General features: G+C 38.1%; 1 protein-coding gene across 6 annotated transcripts in view; it reads right to left on the reverse strand.

Moving 5' to 3' along the window:
- Positions 1–16,824, reverse strand: part of osbpl6 (oxysterol binding protein-like 6) — a 60,982-nt gene that overhangs the window by 16,201 nt on the left and 27,957 nt on the right. For 2 of the 6 annotated variants that reach the window (XM_058390826.1, XM_058390827.1), the window contains exons 8-23: positions 16,048–16,151; positions 14,487–14,579; positions 12,021–12,189; positions 11,769–11,899; positions 11,193–11,300; positions 10,817–10,954; positions 10,214–10,301; positions 8,635–8,888; positions 6,947–7,084; positions 6,051–6,114; positions 5,454–5,532; positions 5,196–5,340; positions 4,936–5,080; positions 4,703–4,829; positions 2,997–3,119; positions 983–1,123 (exon numbers count right to left, since the gene is read on the reverse strand). In XM_058390826.1, coding sequence (XP_058246809.1) covers positions 1,015–1,123; positions 2,997–3,119; positions 4,703–4,829; positions 4,936–5,080; positions 5,196–5,340; positions 5,454–5,532; positions 6,051–6,114; positions 6,947–7,084; positions 8,635–8,888; positions 10,214–10,301; positions 10,817–10,954; positions 11,193–11,300; positions 11,769–11,899; positions 12,021–12,189; positions 14,487–14,579; positions 16,048–16,151 — 2,015 coding nt within the window. In that variant the 3' untranslated portion in view covers positions 983–1,014. Of the gene's footprint in view, positions 1–982; positions 1,124–2,996; positions 3,120–4,702; positions 4,830–4,935; positions 5,081–5,195; positions 5,341–5,453; positions 5,533–6,050; positions 6,115–6,946; positions 7,085–8,634; positions 8,889–10,213; positions 10,302–10,816; positions 10,955–11,192; positions 11,301–11,768; positions 11,900–12,020; positions 12,190–14,486; positions 14,580–16,047; positions 16,152–16,824 lie in introns of those variants that run through there. The other 4 variants (XM_058390824.1, XM_058390823.1, XM_058390828.1 and 1 more) reach the window with 3 other exon arrangements.

Here is a 16,824-nt window from a genome sequence, read left to right on the forward strand (position 1 = left end):
ATTCCACTTATATTCTTACAATCCTCCACATGAAACATTTAAAACCCTTTAACCACATGAGCTTTTCTTAAGAGGATATGCTGAGCACATGTGCCTGGGGAGTGATGGGCATCTGATCTTAAGTGATTAGTGTGTAAAGTATACAACCTTCTAAATGTCTTCTGTCTGGACCTAATGAAAGAGATGCTATAACGAGGGACGCCGACAGGGTTACTGCACAGTGCCCACAAGTCTCCAGGGTCTTTGAACACATTTAGACTGCAGATTCTCAGTAGGATCAGAATGCTCTGAGGGAATGTTCCAAATCTCTAATGATACTTGACAAAATGTGATTCAAAACTAAACCAGTGTCACTTAGGAAATTCCACTTCATAGTCGCTATAGAGCTGAAAGACAGCAGATTGTGCTGAATGAAAAGAAAAGAATTGGCTGGTCTATATGTGCCCTGCTGTTGGGACAAATGTATAGTCCCTGCGCTGGCAATGAGGTTCTCAGCTCTGACAGCTTACAAAAATACCATTACGTTTCAAAACTACAAATGATATGTCAACAAGTCGGTATAGCATATGCCAATGAAAGCTGCCATCTAAACATGCAGGATATTCTGTAGATACTGTCTATGTAACCAAGAGATAAAATTCACACTGCCGGTCTAAACTTGAAGAAATCAAACAGATTTCACTAAAAGCATAAAACTGGGTTATTAAGAAGCGGCTTGTTAAGGCAAGGGCGTAACGGGAAGCCTGACGGGCTTCAACAGGACAGGTCTACAACTCCCAAACAGATGTTATGACAATGACCCTGTCTCTGTATGTCACTACAGTACGAGAGACTGTGGATAGGGAGAGACGGGGCAGCGTGTGCAGAATCTGTCCTCATCCGTCCCTCGGGAGCTGTGTGAGAGCCGTCAGTAAAGTCCCGTGCCGCTGCGCTTCAATATAAGCCGTACTGTGCATAGGTAAAGCTTCTGAAGTCTGTAGCAATGGTGATATGTTTTATACAAGCTTTTAGATGCTACCACAGTTGAAGGTTTTCCAGCTTACTGAAGCCAGGATCCTTACGCAGCTCCCAGTATGTGTTATTGGACACCCATCGCTCTCTCTGGTTTAAGTCTACAATTTTTCTGTGAATGAAAACATGGACAGATTGAAAATTAATGAAGCAAAGGACAGCATTAAGCAGCTATGGTAGAAATGAGTTCAAAGCTTAGAATAACTTATAGTCTATGCTACAGAAACAACACCAACATGCAAAGAATAACAGAATAGTTATTAGTGTCCCTGAAGACTGAAATGCACACCTTAGGTTACTAGTGACCCCATGACCTCATCTGTTATCCAACTACCACCTTCTCAATATTCCTCGAACTCACAGCATTGAATTTGTACATCATTCTGTAACATTTATCTAAATATGTCTTCTGTACATTGTAGCACAATATAAAATATGTTCCTCTGTTTGTGGCAACCAACAATCTGATAAGTTGTTGGCAAAAGCCATGTGCATGTAAAAATAACCCGAAACCTATACTGAAAAATCTGATGTTTTCTTTTTCTATATTCTGTATTGAATAAGATACACTATATAGCCAGATATTTGTGGACACCTGAGCATCAGACCCATGTGTGCTATTTAAACACTGCCTTCCAAATTTAATCTCCCCTTCTCTGCAATAATAACCTCTACTCTTCTGGGAAGGATTTCCACTAGATTTCAGAGCATGGCTGTGGGGATTTGTGCTCATTCAGCCACAAGAACATTAGTAAGGTCAGTCTCTGACGTCAGACGAGGAGGCCACCGACACTGCGGTTCCACAGAGGAACGCCTGACAACAGACAAGGGCACAGCGACACCTACACGTGTCCTCAACATAAAATCCAGAAGAATATGCAAATTGGAAACCCCCTATATATTGTTATGCATAATCTATATACATACACATAATATGCCAAATATTAAGATTAAGATTTATTTAGATCTGCCCTGAATAAGCTATTTTAAATGTTTGCATGTGACATAATAATAACTGTATTTATACAAATAAAACACTTTATAATTTGAATATTAATACCGTGTTATTACCTAGATGATCAATGACTATTTTTATGTTTTGCGATAGTTGTTCATGAGTCTCTTCTTTGTCCTGAGCGGTTAAAACTGCCAAACTGTTCTTCAGAAAATCCTTCAGGTCCTGCACCTAATTTGCTATTTCAACATCTTCTGCATATTTCACCCCTTTCCAATAGTGGATATATGATGTTAAGACCCATCTTTTTACACTGAGGACAACTGAGGGACTTGTATACAACTATTACAAAAGGTATAAACATTCACTGACGCTCAAGAAGGCAACATGGTATATTAAGAGCCAGGGGGTGTAAACTTTCGAACAGGATGAACCAATTGTTAATATTTTGTCTTCTGGGATACATGTAAATATCTTTTGAAGGGCAGTACTAAATATAAAAATAAGATTTCGAAAGAAATTGTGTTTCAGTCTGTTTAAATTCAGTTACTATTATATATTGTGGACACTTTAAATATTTGTTAGGCGAAATAGATTATTCTGGGCTGTACTAAATAAATAATAAAATGCAGTTTTTACAATCCATCTTATTTAAACAAAAATAAAAAGATATATATTTTGCAGATTCTGCAAGGGGTATGTTAACTTATGACCTCAACTGTACATCCATGCCTTACCTTATTAAACTGACATAATATCATATAACCAGTTAAATTTGAATGGTACGTTTTTGCATATTGAAACAGAACTTTTCCACTTGTCTATTGTAACTTGCAGTACAATAATATTTGTCTGTCACATGTTCAGTGCTAACTTCAGTACTAACTTTGTCATACATGATATAACCGTGTTAAATGATCTTTATATGAAAGATTACACAGTGACTGATAATTCTCCATTGGAATTTCTCCTCTGTACTCCAGCGAAACTAAATATGTGATGAGAAAACGGGATATTATAATACACTCACTTAAAAAAGCGTGGCTGATGTTTGGTGTTGTTTTCTTCATGCCACTTCCTCCTCGCCCGCTGAAGCTCCTCAATCCTCTGTTTCTCAGCTGCAGCTAACTCCACCTTCCCCTCCTCCAGATACCTGTGCAAGAGGATAAGGTGGTGTGCTACAGCTCAGGCAGTGACAGCATACTTATAGTAATAAGTGTGGTTTATCCTGTGAGGTGTGAGATTAATATAATAAACTGCTTCTGTTCAGTCCTGAGAAAAGCCAGAAACCCAGACCTATCATATTGTTAACAACACAATCTTCCAGAAGACAATCTGATGAAAACAGGCATTCACAATATGATGCTTGATTCCTCCAGAAGATGGCAGTAGCATTTTGACAAAGACATTGCATCTTCGACTGCAGAGTAATGAGTCATGAGAACGGGAGACCCTATGTGAGTAGTAGTGTGTGTGTGTGTGTGTGTGTGTGTGTGTGTGCGTGCACATGTGTGTGTGTGTGTGTGTGTGTGTGTGTGTGCACATGTGTACTGCTTTGGTCTGAAGCAAGACTTTATATGTGTGCATATTTTAGGGCCATCAAATTACAACTGCTGGTTGCCATAGTTTCACTGGTAGTGTATTATCCAGACAAATGATGATCTTCCTACAAGCTTGCTACAGAATACACAGTGAGGTCCAAACATGTGAGAACACACTGAAATCTCTGCTTTTTTTAATTTAAAATTGGAAATATAAATATAAGCAGGTGTGTGAGGATGATCATGTTAACTACTTTTTTCAAAAGGTCAGCTTTTCCTCATGCCTAATCACTAAACAGTGATTAGTCAGACAACAGTCTGAGGAATTTGATCTAAAATGGATCATAAAGTTTTGTACAATCTAGATCTATCTATCTATCTATCTATCTATCTATCTATCTATCTATCTATCTATCTATCTATCTATCTATCTATCTATCTATCTATCTATCTATCTATCTATCTATCTATCTATCTATCTATCTATCTATCTATTGTAAGAAACTACACATATTTTACAGTGTGTCAAGATTATGTCTGGTAATGAGCAGATTTCACCAGTTCCTAAAGATACCTTAAACCTTGCTAGCTAAGAGAAATTTCCTTACGCAGTAAGAGAAGTCAGAGCGATGAGACAGAGACTGATCTGGTGGAGTTAATGTGTTTGAGATATCCAAATACCAACGCTGTCCTATTGTGGATAATTCAAACTTTACAAGACCACAAAACCACAGAAAGCTCGCTCAAGAGCTGTGTGTAAGAACATTAATGTGGAATTAAAACAAACAAACAAACAAAAAAACATAATGAAAAAAATGGACAATAATGGATATAATAATGGATAAAATAATGGGGAAAAAAACAAACTAACACACAAAAAAAATGGTGTTTCAAAGTATGTGTGTGGGGTAGCAGCCATATTACTTTGCTTTTGACTCTCTGTCAACTTTGCATTGCTAATAGTCCCTTCCCCGGTAGAGCTCACTAGCTCACACTGAAAAGGAATGATCTCTGCCACAACTTTGTCGCTTCATGTCGCGGCTACAATGAGCTCAGGATTATCTTAAAAATATAAATATTATGACACTTCAAATATAATTTGAACAGTAAAAGTGTGTGTGTCTTTGATCTGTTCTGAGGTCAGTATGCTTGCCTGTATGCATGAGTGTGTGTGTGTGTGTGTGTGTGTGTGTACCTCTGGTCTGGTCGAAAGCGAGCATCTGTAGGTGGCAGCAGCTCCCTCATTTCTGGACAAAGCTCATTCAGCTCAATAGCAAACCTGGTAAAGCCGTAGTAGAGCTCATAGTCTGTAGGCATCGAGCCTGAAAGCGCACATTAAACATTTAAATTATCTACACAGCACAAAGATTAAATCAAGTAATACATGCATTTTACACAACAGTATAAAGTGCATTTGTTTTGAAATACCTGGTCTCCAGATACACTTAGCGGAGGGTGGGACACCACAGAAAAGACCTTCATGCCATTTCCCAAAGAGCCTGTGCACCACCTTCCCCTCTTGGTCCATCACAAAGCCCTGTACCTCATTCACATTGGAGCTCCAGTAGTTACCCTATATGCACAAACAAACATACAGTACCATAAGGAAAAAGGAAAAGATAGACAGGATAGAGAAAGCAAGAAACAGAGACAGAAGTGAGTAAAGTAAGTATGTGATCGCTGTATACCTTGATGAAGGTGAGTTTACAGATGCAGGCACTGCTCTTGGTGTTTCGGATTGTGATCTCTCCATAGTGCTCGATCCACCTTCTACCACTCAGGATGTTGTGCACACATGTGGTCACTTTATTCCACTCATAATGGTCACCATAGCTGCATGAAGCATACCAATTAATCTACAGCTCAGTAAAACAAATATCCATGCAAGTGGCCACACAGCATTTATTCTTAACATAGAAAAAACTGCTGCAAGGAAATGACTGTACCTGGGAAGCATGACATTGACAGTGCCAATGGGGAGGATTTCCATAGACTTCCCCCAGAACTTATTCTTCCATCTGACATCTAATGCATTATTAGAAACACACATTTGCCTTATTATCCTTAATAATTCATATTATGCCTACACTTTAACATAACCCTACCCTAACATCATTATCCAAAAGAATGCTGGAAAAGTTTTTAATAAAAGCTGCAGTTAAACAAATACTTGGTTAAAAAAAACCCAAACAAACAACAAAACAATGGCCGCCTTTTGAGGACACGTGGAGTGTCTCAACAAGGTCAACACTGCAAGACATTTCTATCCTTGTGGGGACATTTGATTTCTAACAAGATTTGAAAACATGCTCAAACATAATACTGAGAAGAAAAAAAAATAACTTGTCATCTTTGTCTTCCAGTGGCAATATGACAAACTATATTGTATTTATCTTGGAAAAGCAAACAGAAACCTGGAACCTGAGGTTTACTCTACTAATTTACTGTGAGCACAGATGATTATTCAGTTTCTAGTTTATGATACAACTAAACTATCTGGCCAGTGAACAGCGTAAACAGGCAAATGAATAATTCAGTCTTACCTTGCCAGAAGGTGAAGTTTTTGGACTCACAGTGGCAGGCAGAGACTGGGGGGTGGTGGCTAACCTGAACACAGAAAACATATACAAATGAGCCTGAGGAGAAACTGACTCAGGTGTTCTGGGTCTTTTATGATCCTTCCTTATGAATATTTTACATTAAGCAAAAATATTGCTGAATCTGTTAAGAGAGAACTAAAACTATCTAGCAAATTCTGGTCTTTAATGAAAATAGTTCCAATGTATTCATAATGAATAAATCAGTGTGAGAACACAAAATAAATATACTGGTGAATTTGATTGCCATACGTTCGCAGAGAAGTTCAGATATTCAGCTTTCATTCAGTATTTTCTATATCCTTCCTGATCTCCTTCTGCACTCAGTAGTGAGGCAACAAGGGTTACCCAAACCCCAAAGCGATTGTAATTCTTTAACAGTTACTTCCACCTCCATGATGTGTTATCTGTGTTGTGTTAATGCCGCATGATTGGCTGATTATCACAATGACTGCCTAAATGTGCAATAAAATGGACGAGTGAGTTTACACACACACATACACACTCACAGAGTCAGAGGGCTGAAGTCTGCTGACAAAAGGTCCTCTGCAATTATGCAGAGGAGATTCTTTACCAGAGGACAGGAGCTTTTTATGGCCTTGCACAAGCGTGTGTGTGTGTTCACAAAACCACACAGCTACACTAAGAGACATTACATAATAACAGTAGAGCTGTTACAGCAGCGTATTTCTCTCAGTGAATTTGACACTGGTTCTAAACGATCTACTTTACATCACTGTGATCTGCTGCTTGCACATTTGTCAGCTGTGTTAATGTGGACTGTTTAACTATGTAGGCTGTGGGAAAGGAGTAAAAAAGCAAAAGCTGAAGATTGCACTTACCTGTTCAGAAAAGAAGCAGAAACCCTTGTCTTCTCGGATACATTCGTACGTCTCTCCCAGGATGGGGTTAAAGGGCTTACTGCCTGCGCGGTAGTATGTGGAGGAGTACGCTGAGACAGCAAACGCAGCTACCAGCGCCTACACACACATTAGCAGGATATACACACCAGACCCAGCTAAGCAAATCATTAAAGGAAATTAGTGCTGAGAAGCATACTTGACTGAATGACTAGAGAAAGGTTCAAGGAAAGAAAAACCCACTTTAGAAATCAAACAAGCTCTAGATCATGGTGAGATCTCTGAGGAGAATCCTGAAGCTGGTGGAATTCTGACATGAATCTAAAGCCTTAACCGAAATGTCACCTTAAAGGACACAGCATGTAAAGCGATTCAGTGTGTGTGTGTGTGTGTGTGTGAGGGCCACAGAAGCTAAAATGAGGCTAAAATGAAGCTGAGAAACCTTAATGAGGCTAGAAGATATTTCAGAGAACATTAAGTCCCTGAACATGCACACACACACACACACACACACACACACACACACTGCTGTGGGCAATATTCGTTCCTCCATAGGTGACATTGTTCTGCTATGTGTATATGCTTATGCGGGAGAGATATGGTCTCCTCTCTCATCACACTGCTACAGCTTCCTAGTGCTGTAGAAAGGGTGCAGCTTTTCCTTGTCCTTATTTTATGCTAGGTTCAACAATTCTATACAATTTGCATTTGTGGGATAGTTTTCTGTTGGACATTACTCATTCTATCAAATTGTACACCTCCAGGGCCATACTGATTTGAGTTAGGCAAGTGTAATGAGGAGTCAATAATGAAAGTGCATTATTAATCTCTATTCAAACAGTTACACACACAGGGCAGAGTCTGCAGAAAACAGAGGCAAGTATCAGTTATACACACTTCTAAACGGAATTTAAACCCATTTCAGCTTGAGTGTGGAGCAGAACTAAGTCGAGAGCCACTGTATGATACGTTGATTTAATTATGGGACAATTAGAAACACACCTAGGTCCACTTTATGGGACTGCAGCCTCAGCACATGAGCCTGTATTCGTTATAGAAGAAAAGTGAACCACATTTCATTTATTCTAAAACTCCAAAGAGCATAATGAATACATTAAAAATACAATGCGCATATTATCATTTTATTACCTCAGATTGGAGTATCATTGTCACTTTATGTTCATTATGTCATCTTTATTTATCCCCAGATTTTTTTTTTTTTTTTGAGTCTTAAAGGATTGTAACTCCTGTCACAAGAGCTACACTCAATCTGGCACCTTTGGAGGAGTAAGCTACTGGGAAGTTTAATAATCTAAATGAAGTTCAGTTCAGAAATTCAAGTTAATCATGCGCATCCCTGTGAATACAGAGAAATTTCTTTATATATATATATATATATATATATATATATATATACCAATGATCAAACTTTCGAACTTAAATTGCAGAATTACTGAGTTAAATTACTCAGAATACAGAGTGCAGTGAATGACTATTTAAAATGTTAAATGAGGTAAAATTAGCCTATAGTGAAATTACATTTTCTTTCAGGAAGTCTTACAGACATGGAATATACTGAGCTTAACATTGCAAGAAAATTTCACTTGTGATTACAATCACAAGGTCCTCTAAAATATTTTAAAAATGATAAAATGCTTTCTCGAACTCACCATGCGTTCATAGATGTCATCAGTCTCAGCTGCTTTGTCTAGCAGCTCGGTGTACTCCAGCTCCTCACACATGTGCTGCAGAGTGTTAAGAGGCTCATTCAGCTCCACAGGCATGGCCACCTTGGACAGGTCTTTACCGATGTTGTTCCTTAGGATATTCCACAGGTTAATGTTAGAGATGTCAGGAGACGGAGCAGGCAGACATGTACGCCTCCCATTTCGAAACACGCCCCCGGCCACATCTCCGTTCGGCACTGTGGGGATGAAGCACAGGGAGTAATGGTTATGAGAATAATGTTTGATTTACAGCTGAGCATGGTTGTTAGTTATCTGATCAAGATAAACTACAGATGCAGACGCATAAGGAATATCCTGTAATCAAAATGTAACCAGATCCCTTCACAGCACAACCTGCCCACAACATATGACAGAATCAAGCTATTCCATCTATCACACATAAATGACTCTGAAACATAACCCTTTCCATGGCATAGGAAAAGTAAGTAAAATAAAAAAACCTCTGATTATAGAAATCCGACTGCGTCCAACTGGGTGATGTTCCCCACTCTATATGCTTATCAAGTGTGAAATGCAATCTAACCATTTCATTCATTCAGAAAACAAACAAGAAGAATAGATATAAATACCAAGTCGTATCCAAACACTGATATCCAGATATAGATCACATGTCTTTGCATTATGTTAATGGGGTCTACATTTTAATGCAAATCTACTGAATATATTACAAATATACAAAGACACTAGAAGGCTTATATTTTCATTCTGCTCAGCTGGAAGGCTGTTCCAACAGCAGGGATTCAATTCACAGTAAATTTGTTCCTTCATAACAGAGCGATTATTGGAGGTAATAAATGATATAGTAGAAGATATGGCATTACACCTCAAAGCCAATGGTTCCCTTCTTCAGGCTCTGATCTTTCTCGTCCAAATAGATATTTTATATTACATTGCACTGCAGCCTGAGAGTGGATTCACAATCTGTCCGTGAGGGCCTATCTTCCAGAGAGGCAGAGATTATCCTGTCATGCTTGAGGAACAGCAGAATTTAGGCAAACGCCATATATTATGATATCAGTTTTCCCATCATTTTTACAGTTTTAATTTCCACAAGGTGAAGAAAGTTCTGTAATACACTTTTCAGAAAAACATCTTTCAGTAAAAAAGTAGTTTCAGTGAATAGAGTGTAGGGGAGGCCTCTTTTAATGTTGCTTTACTGGATAGTCTCTGGATGGCACCTGTCTAATAAAAGATACATAATTAGATTAGAATTGTAAAGTTATGAATGATTTATCAGTGTTTCGAGATTGGATTAGCTGCATAAAATAGCAGCACTGCTCACAGCCAATATTACAGCATTCACGGAGTAAGCACCAAGCTAGAACAAAACAGCTTCTTGAATTAAATATACATGGGCATGTGGGTGTGTGTTAGAAGGCAGTACAAAAGATTGCCCTTAGATCGTATTAGCTACTTTCTCTAATGGACATGAGTGCTTTGGGTCAAGGATAAGAGACAGAGAGGGGAAAAAAGAGGCAGACAAGGCAAGGGTAGAGCTTACTTTGTCGGGAAACGTTATCTGTAACGCTGGCGTTGTCCTCTGAAATGTTATCACTCACATCACTGACGTAAGACTCATCATCAGAGCCCTGCGGGAAGGGAAAGAGAGCAGGAGACGAGGGAGGGACTGGTTTAAGTTATTCACTTACCATTTTGAACTGACTACTGCATACTGACTCATTCTCTCTGTAGTGCTGACTAATTGAGCTTTTGCAGTGTGTGTATGTGTGCGTGTGTATGTACCAGGTCGGTTGTACTGGCACTCTGCAGTACTGAGTAACTCAATGCAGCATTTTTAAACTCCTGATAGTGACCTAATCAATAAATCCAGAGCACTTAAAGAGCACCATGTACTACTTCCCTCTCTCTCTATTCTCACTCTATTCCATCAGTACTCTTACTTTACCCCATTCATACTCTTGCCTAATCTCGACCATCCTCTTACCTCGTCCCATCTATACTCATCTATACCCTTCTCAAACCCAGCCTTTGTTTAATCTAAGCCATTCTCTACCCTTAACCAATTTGTCCTTTCCTTTTCAACCAATCCTCTCGCTATCACCTTCTCCAACCCATCAATTTACTCCACTCCATCCTCTCCTACCTCGTTCTCAGACGAGCTGGCAGAAAGCAGCACTTCCTGAGCATCAAAGAACTCAGAGACGGATTCTGACATGGAGAGTCTGCTCTCATTGGAGGCCTGCTGAGTGAGAGGTATCCCTACATGGAGCTGTTCATTTGCCTGTTAGACACAAATTCACATGAAACACACAAATATTCCCAGACGTCTAAAATTATTAGCAAATAAATTTCAGATCAGAAGTGAAATCATAGAAATCATAAGAATCATAGAAAGTAGAACAGAGTTAACAGATGATTTAAAAGATGAAGTTGATTTAATCTGTAGTTCGATTAAGGCTCAGGTTCATGTTCAGTGAACTGAAGTTTATGGTGATGAGGTGAGAGCAGAGTGTTTGTACCTCATCAGGACTGCTGATGATGTTAACACTGACCACCTGCTCTGACAGCACAGACTCTGAGTGGATACGATTCAGTCGAGTCTTCAGCTCTGCGTTCTGGGACAGTGCCTAAACAATACAACAGTGTAAACCAACAACAAATATAAAGATGATCCAGGGGCTTAACAAACAAAGAAGAGGGATAGACAGTTTCAATGTTTTGGTGTTTCTGTGGCCTTTCTGAGACTTCTGCTAAAACACAATGGCTGTTTGCAAAAAAAACAAAAAACCTTTTGCTAAAATCCCTAGGAGGTCCAGCATCCAGCCATATGCCCCTGACACCAATATACAATCATCTTTAAACAAACTGCAGTATAACCTGCAATATAACCTGTCTCAAGTAAATATTAAATATTATATAATTACAATAAAATCCAAGTCAAAAAATGACAAAGGAAATGAATCCCTGCTAGGTTCATTTTATTTAATTTAATCAGACTGTAAAATGTCACTTCCAGGCTTATTAACCTATTTATCGATGCATGGCTGGATTAAAGATAATATTTATATAATTAGAATGAGGAAATCAGGACTGACCTGTGATAGAGAGTGTCTTAGGGTCATGATCTGAGCTGATTGGCTGGAGAGCTCCTGCTCTGTCAGCACCTGCTTGATCTTCTCCTTCTCAATGGCAACAGTGTTGAAGGCAGACTTCAGCAGTGAGTGCACTACAACACGAAAAAGAGTCGTTCCTTTACAAAAGCAATATCCTGTTTCATCATTTAGGTCACGCAACAAGAAGCCCACAACTGTGAGCTAATAATGTTTTGGAATTTGAGTGAATGCTACCTTTCTGAGCGATAATGCAGAAGTCCTCTTGCAGTTTGATGTAATCACTGGCACACTCAATGCCATCAGTCAGACGGGTGACTGGGGTTTGGTAATCAACCAGCTCTGCGCATAGATTCGGGTTGGAGGCATGAAGACGCATTTGTGACATACTTGTGCTCAGCGGTACCTGCAAAACACAAAAACACACATTAGGAGAAAGTAAGTCATGCATTCTTTCCCGAATATAAGGAAAGAAAACAAATCCCAGAATCATGCACGATAAAAGCTTCATTCTGAATCAGGAATGAAAACCTTAGAAAACCATAGAGAAACTTTCAATCTATAAGCTTTTTCCTTAGCCATCCTGAACATTTAAACAGGATATAGATTAACAGTCTTACACACCCTGAGACAAAACCCTCATTCCAATACATATGGACTTGAATAAAATTCACACAGGCATCATACACTACAGTCTAAATAAGGCACAGATGTCTCTGGTAAAGCCTTGAGCACAGTGTGAAATTGAAGTAAATTATCCAATTCAGATGAAGTAGAACCTTAATTTTTAAAAAAATTTTTTGGAAAGGCTTAGAACAGGGGTCATCAACTAGTGGACTGGAGTCCAGACCATGACCCAGCAAAATAATTCAATAAACCAAAATGTTTAAAAGAAAATACTATATGAAAATAAATAAATTAATAGTCTAGTTAATAGTCTATACTCTAGTTTTGTAAACATGAACCATTGTGGCACCTGTAACAGGTCCTGTGTTTAGCAGGTCCTCAGCTTTATCTAATCGCATGCATCTGAAGTAAATAATTTAGGTGAAGGCAGCTCCTCAGTCCAGACACAAGCTACAGAACTAGAGACTTTAGCTCAGAAAAGGGTGTTTTTTCACAGATTTTTCTTTCTCTTTTTTAACCCTACGTGGTCTGATTAGCAAAACCGACTACATGGCATGTTTAAAAAAGAAAAAGTTGAAAAGAAGGACAAATATACTAGACAAAGATGTAAACATTACTTTTTTCTTGTTCCTGGGAAATAAGTGTTATTTCCCCATTCTTTGTAACCCAATTAAAGAGAAAAAAACCTATCTTAGCCATGAACATTTGGGTTAGTTTTGTGCAGTTTATTTTTGGGCTAATTTTGAGATTTTCATTCTCTTAAAAGCCCAAACCCAAACTTCAAGGGGCTTAATGACTATTTTTTTTAATCATTTTCCATCAAGAGTAATTGGAAAATGTCATTCTCTACCCAGGAACAAAAATCGTGCTACATAGTGTAATTAATGGTTAAACATTAAAAGTAACTGCTGTCATTTGAGCTGCTTATCCATTCCTTTGTAAACAATTATTAAATTATTATTTTCACAAGTTATAGGTAATTACCCCTGCCTTAGAACAATAACTGCTTCCCCTTTAGTGCTGTTCAGCCGTCCACTGAGTCAAACTGGGAAGAAGCAGAACACCAGAAACTGTGATGTATTTGAGTAAAGGATCTCAGGAGAGATCTCAGGTTTTGGTAGACGTGAATGTAAATACCTCAAATAAATATGGATGAATATTATCATTATTAGCATTTGAATAGAATTTGAACCTTATGCTGTAGAAAGTAAGTAAACAGACATGCACCTTAAAGTTCACCTTATGTCATCAGTGCTGGAGAGCTGCATGTACCACCATCCTGCCTACACACATGATCAAATGAATAACCTGCCTATCTAATAATAGAATAACTAAAAACATTTTATTTTTAGAGCATTATTCAGCACTGTTATTTTGGACTCTTAAGGGTCGATCCTGAAATTGGGTTACTGACTGAGTGGAGTAGTTTCCATGTCCACTTTAGCCCTGACCAGGATAAAGTGCTTACTGAAGATGAATGTATGAATTACATTTTATGATCACTCATATTTTAGATTGTTTTTTAATTAGAAAGATACATTTGATTGCATATAGCAGATTGACATATTTTGTATCACCTAGACCAACAGTAATCTCTCAGATTGGGTTGCTCTGGCAGCAGTGATGTGTGGGACTCCACTCTGTTAAAACAACATGAACGCGATAGTCATCATGTCACATACATGAGTCATGAGTCCACGGCTCCAGTCCAGCAGTGAATCTGCCTTTTTCATCTGAGTGTGGAGTGAAAACAGATCAGAAGCTTTTAGGTAGATACACTGACTGAGAATGCAAAACCTTTTAATTATTATTCCATGTTGATCCTCTCTCTGCTTGAGTGTGGGTGAGAGAGGAAGAGTGGGTATGTTCCAGCATAAGGTGAATGAAATGTCTTTCTTTACCACACCAGTAAACAGCGGTAATGGAGGTTATCAGTTACTGCGAAGCCGTGATTACAATTACGCCAATTGTACGTGGCTCGTGGTGGAAAACAGCTAAATAGATTACAAAAGAAAAGAGAAGACAAATAGCAAACCAAGTAATTCATTGGTAATTAGAGCAAGAGAGACAATGTACCTGCAGTTGCACTTTTGTGTCTTTGCTGACACTTTTTGTTCTCCATCTTCTGCTGACTCGCTTGTCTTTCTTTGATAAATCTACACAATTACTCTAAGTTACACACACACACACACATCCATCAATCCATCCATCCACGCATGCACACAAACACACAGATGGGAGTGAGTTAATAGCACATAAATGTAGCACCTTAAGAACTAAAAAGCAAATGAGATTTTTATTAGACACAACAGCTGTTAGATATAATGGCACGCAAATGACAAAATAAAATGCATATATTACATACATTCTGGAGTGAGGTTTTCAGTGTAATGAAACCATGTGAGTCAGGCATTAAAATGATACTGTACTGGGTTGCATCCGAAAGTTATGAACTGATAACAAATAAATATAAACACATGCAGTGCTGTTTAGGCATATTTGTTGCAACAATGCAACAAACTCATCCCTCTTTTGCAATTTTCTGCTGATCTGTATTGTAAAGTAAAACAGAAGGAAGACGGAATCCCAACATCCACATTAGCAAGCGACTAAGCAACAGCTGAGCTGGAGAAATGGAGCTGCAATTCCAGCATCAGTGACAAGCAAGCCAGCAACAAGTAATGTTATAGAAATTAGCAATGATGTGGTAAAGCAATAAATCCTAATGATTGGCCGAAATAAATTACTCAGACCAAAACCTACAGTGAGTTTTTTTTTTCTGGTCCAGTTCTCTTCTCTCACAATTTCCAGCCGGAATTGAATTCCAATTTAAGTGTGTTTGACAAGCAATTAGGGGGAAAAAAAATGTTTCGGTTCCTGGGTATTATTTCAACGCTAAAACACATTTTACACAAAAGTAACACAGTGGTACTGTATGCAAAATGTATAAAGTAGCTGGTTTATGATTTGGCTACTATCATTGATCATGCACATCCACAGCTAATACAATAATAATAATAATAATAATAATAATAATAATAATAATAATAATAATAATAATAATAATAATAATAATAGCCCTACACACTCTAGTCACTTGCTAGTGTGAATGCGAGTTTAAGGCGTTTTTGTTTTATGATAATGATTTCTAAAACACACAAATGCAGTTATAACACATTTATACACAGTTATTATAACACAGTTACACAGCATGTGATTATAAAGAAAACAAAACAATAAGGCAGTCATTGAGACCAGTGGTGTATCTATGATGAAACAGGGAGAGCCACTGAATGTATATGAATGGATGACAGATCCAGCATCTATATGATGAGGCACTGAGGGAATGAAATGAAAGTCTAGCCATGATTGTGCTCTGTGTGTTTGTAATTAAAATCCATTTTTAATGGTTTGTTATTTACAGTTTCTAAGTTTTAAAAATGGAGGCACCAGGTTAAGTGGTGGTTTGAAAGGATTTCACACACACACACACACACACACATTCAAATGCACACATTCACCTGTACTTCCACCTGGAAATGTAAAAGAAATATTGTATCTGTTTGCACTGACTGCCAAACCTGCAACACTTTAGCTGTGTGTGTGTGTGTGTGTTTTGTGTATGTACATGCATTACCTGCATATCTGTGAAGCTCGGTGCTGACTGTGTTCTCTGTAAGATCTCCAAACTTTGCAGTAACCGACTCAGCTCCATCAAACTAGACTGACAGTGGGCAAGTTCTGAAACACACACCAACACACTGTTTTATTGTTTGTTTTTTTACTTACTTTTACTTACTTCGGAATTGCTAAAGACCAATTTCTACATATTGCACAAACCTAGACCTGCCGTAATTGTGATGGTCCCAGGTGATAAAATAAATAAGCTAAATTTATAAGCTGCTTTGTTTTTGCTTTGTTTACATTTGGCATGAATAAGCATTAAGAATATAAGAATTATTCTATCTATCTATCTATCTATCTATCTATCTATCTATCTATCTATCTATCTATCTATCTATCTATCTATCTATCCGTCCGTCCGTCCGTCCGTCCGTCCGTCCGTCCGTCTGTCCGTTCATCCATCTATCCATAAGTATAAATATATTTCCTTGCAGGGAAGTAAAGACTTTGAGTTAAGTGTGGTACTAGGATATCTTTATTCATACACCTTGCTTAATCATACTAAATAAACTGTAAATTAAACTGCAATGGTTGTTTGCAAGAAAAACACATATAGAGAGTGTAAATATAACAGATTTGAACAAGCAATTGTTTAACTTTATCACAAAAAGTTGTCACAGAAGCTAGAATTCACCTGTGCTGGTTAAAATCAGTTTATGCTCAATCAGTACAAGATTCTTAGATTTACATGCAGAAAGCTGTATCCCGAATTACGACAAAGCAAACCAAA

The sequence above is a fragment of the Hemibagrus wyckioides genome, linkage group LG06 (genome assembly GCF_019097595.1).
Source record: "Hemibagrus wyckioides isolate EC202008001 linkage group LG06, SWU_Hwy_1.0, whole genome shotgun sequence".
NCBI lineage: Eukaryota > Metazoa > Chordata > Actinopteri > Siluriformes > Bagridae > Hemibagrus > Hemibagrus wyckioides.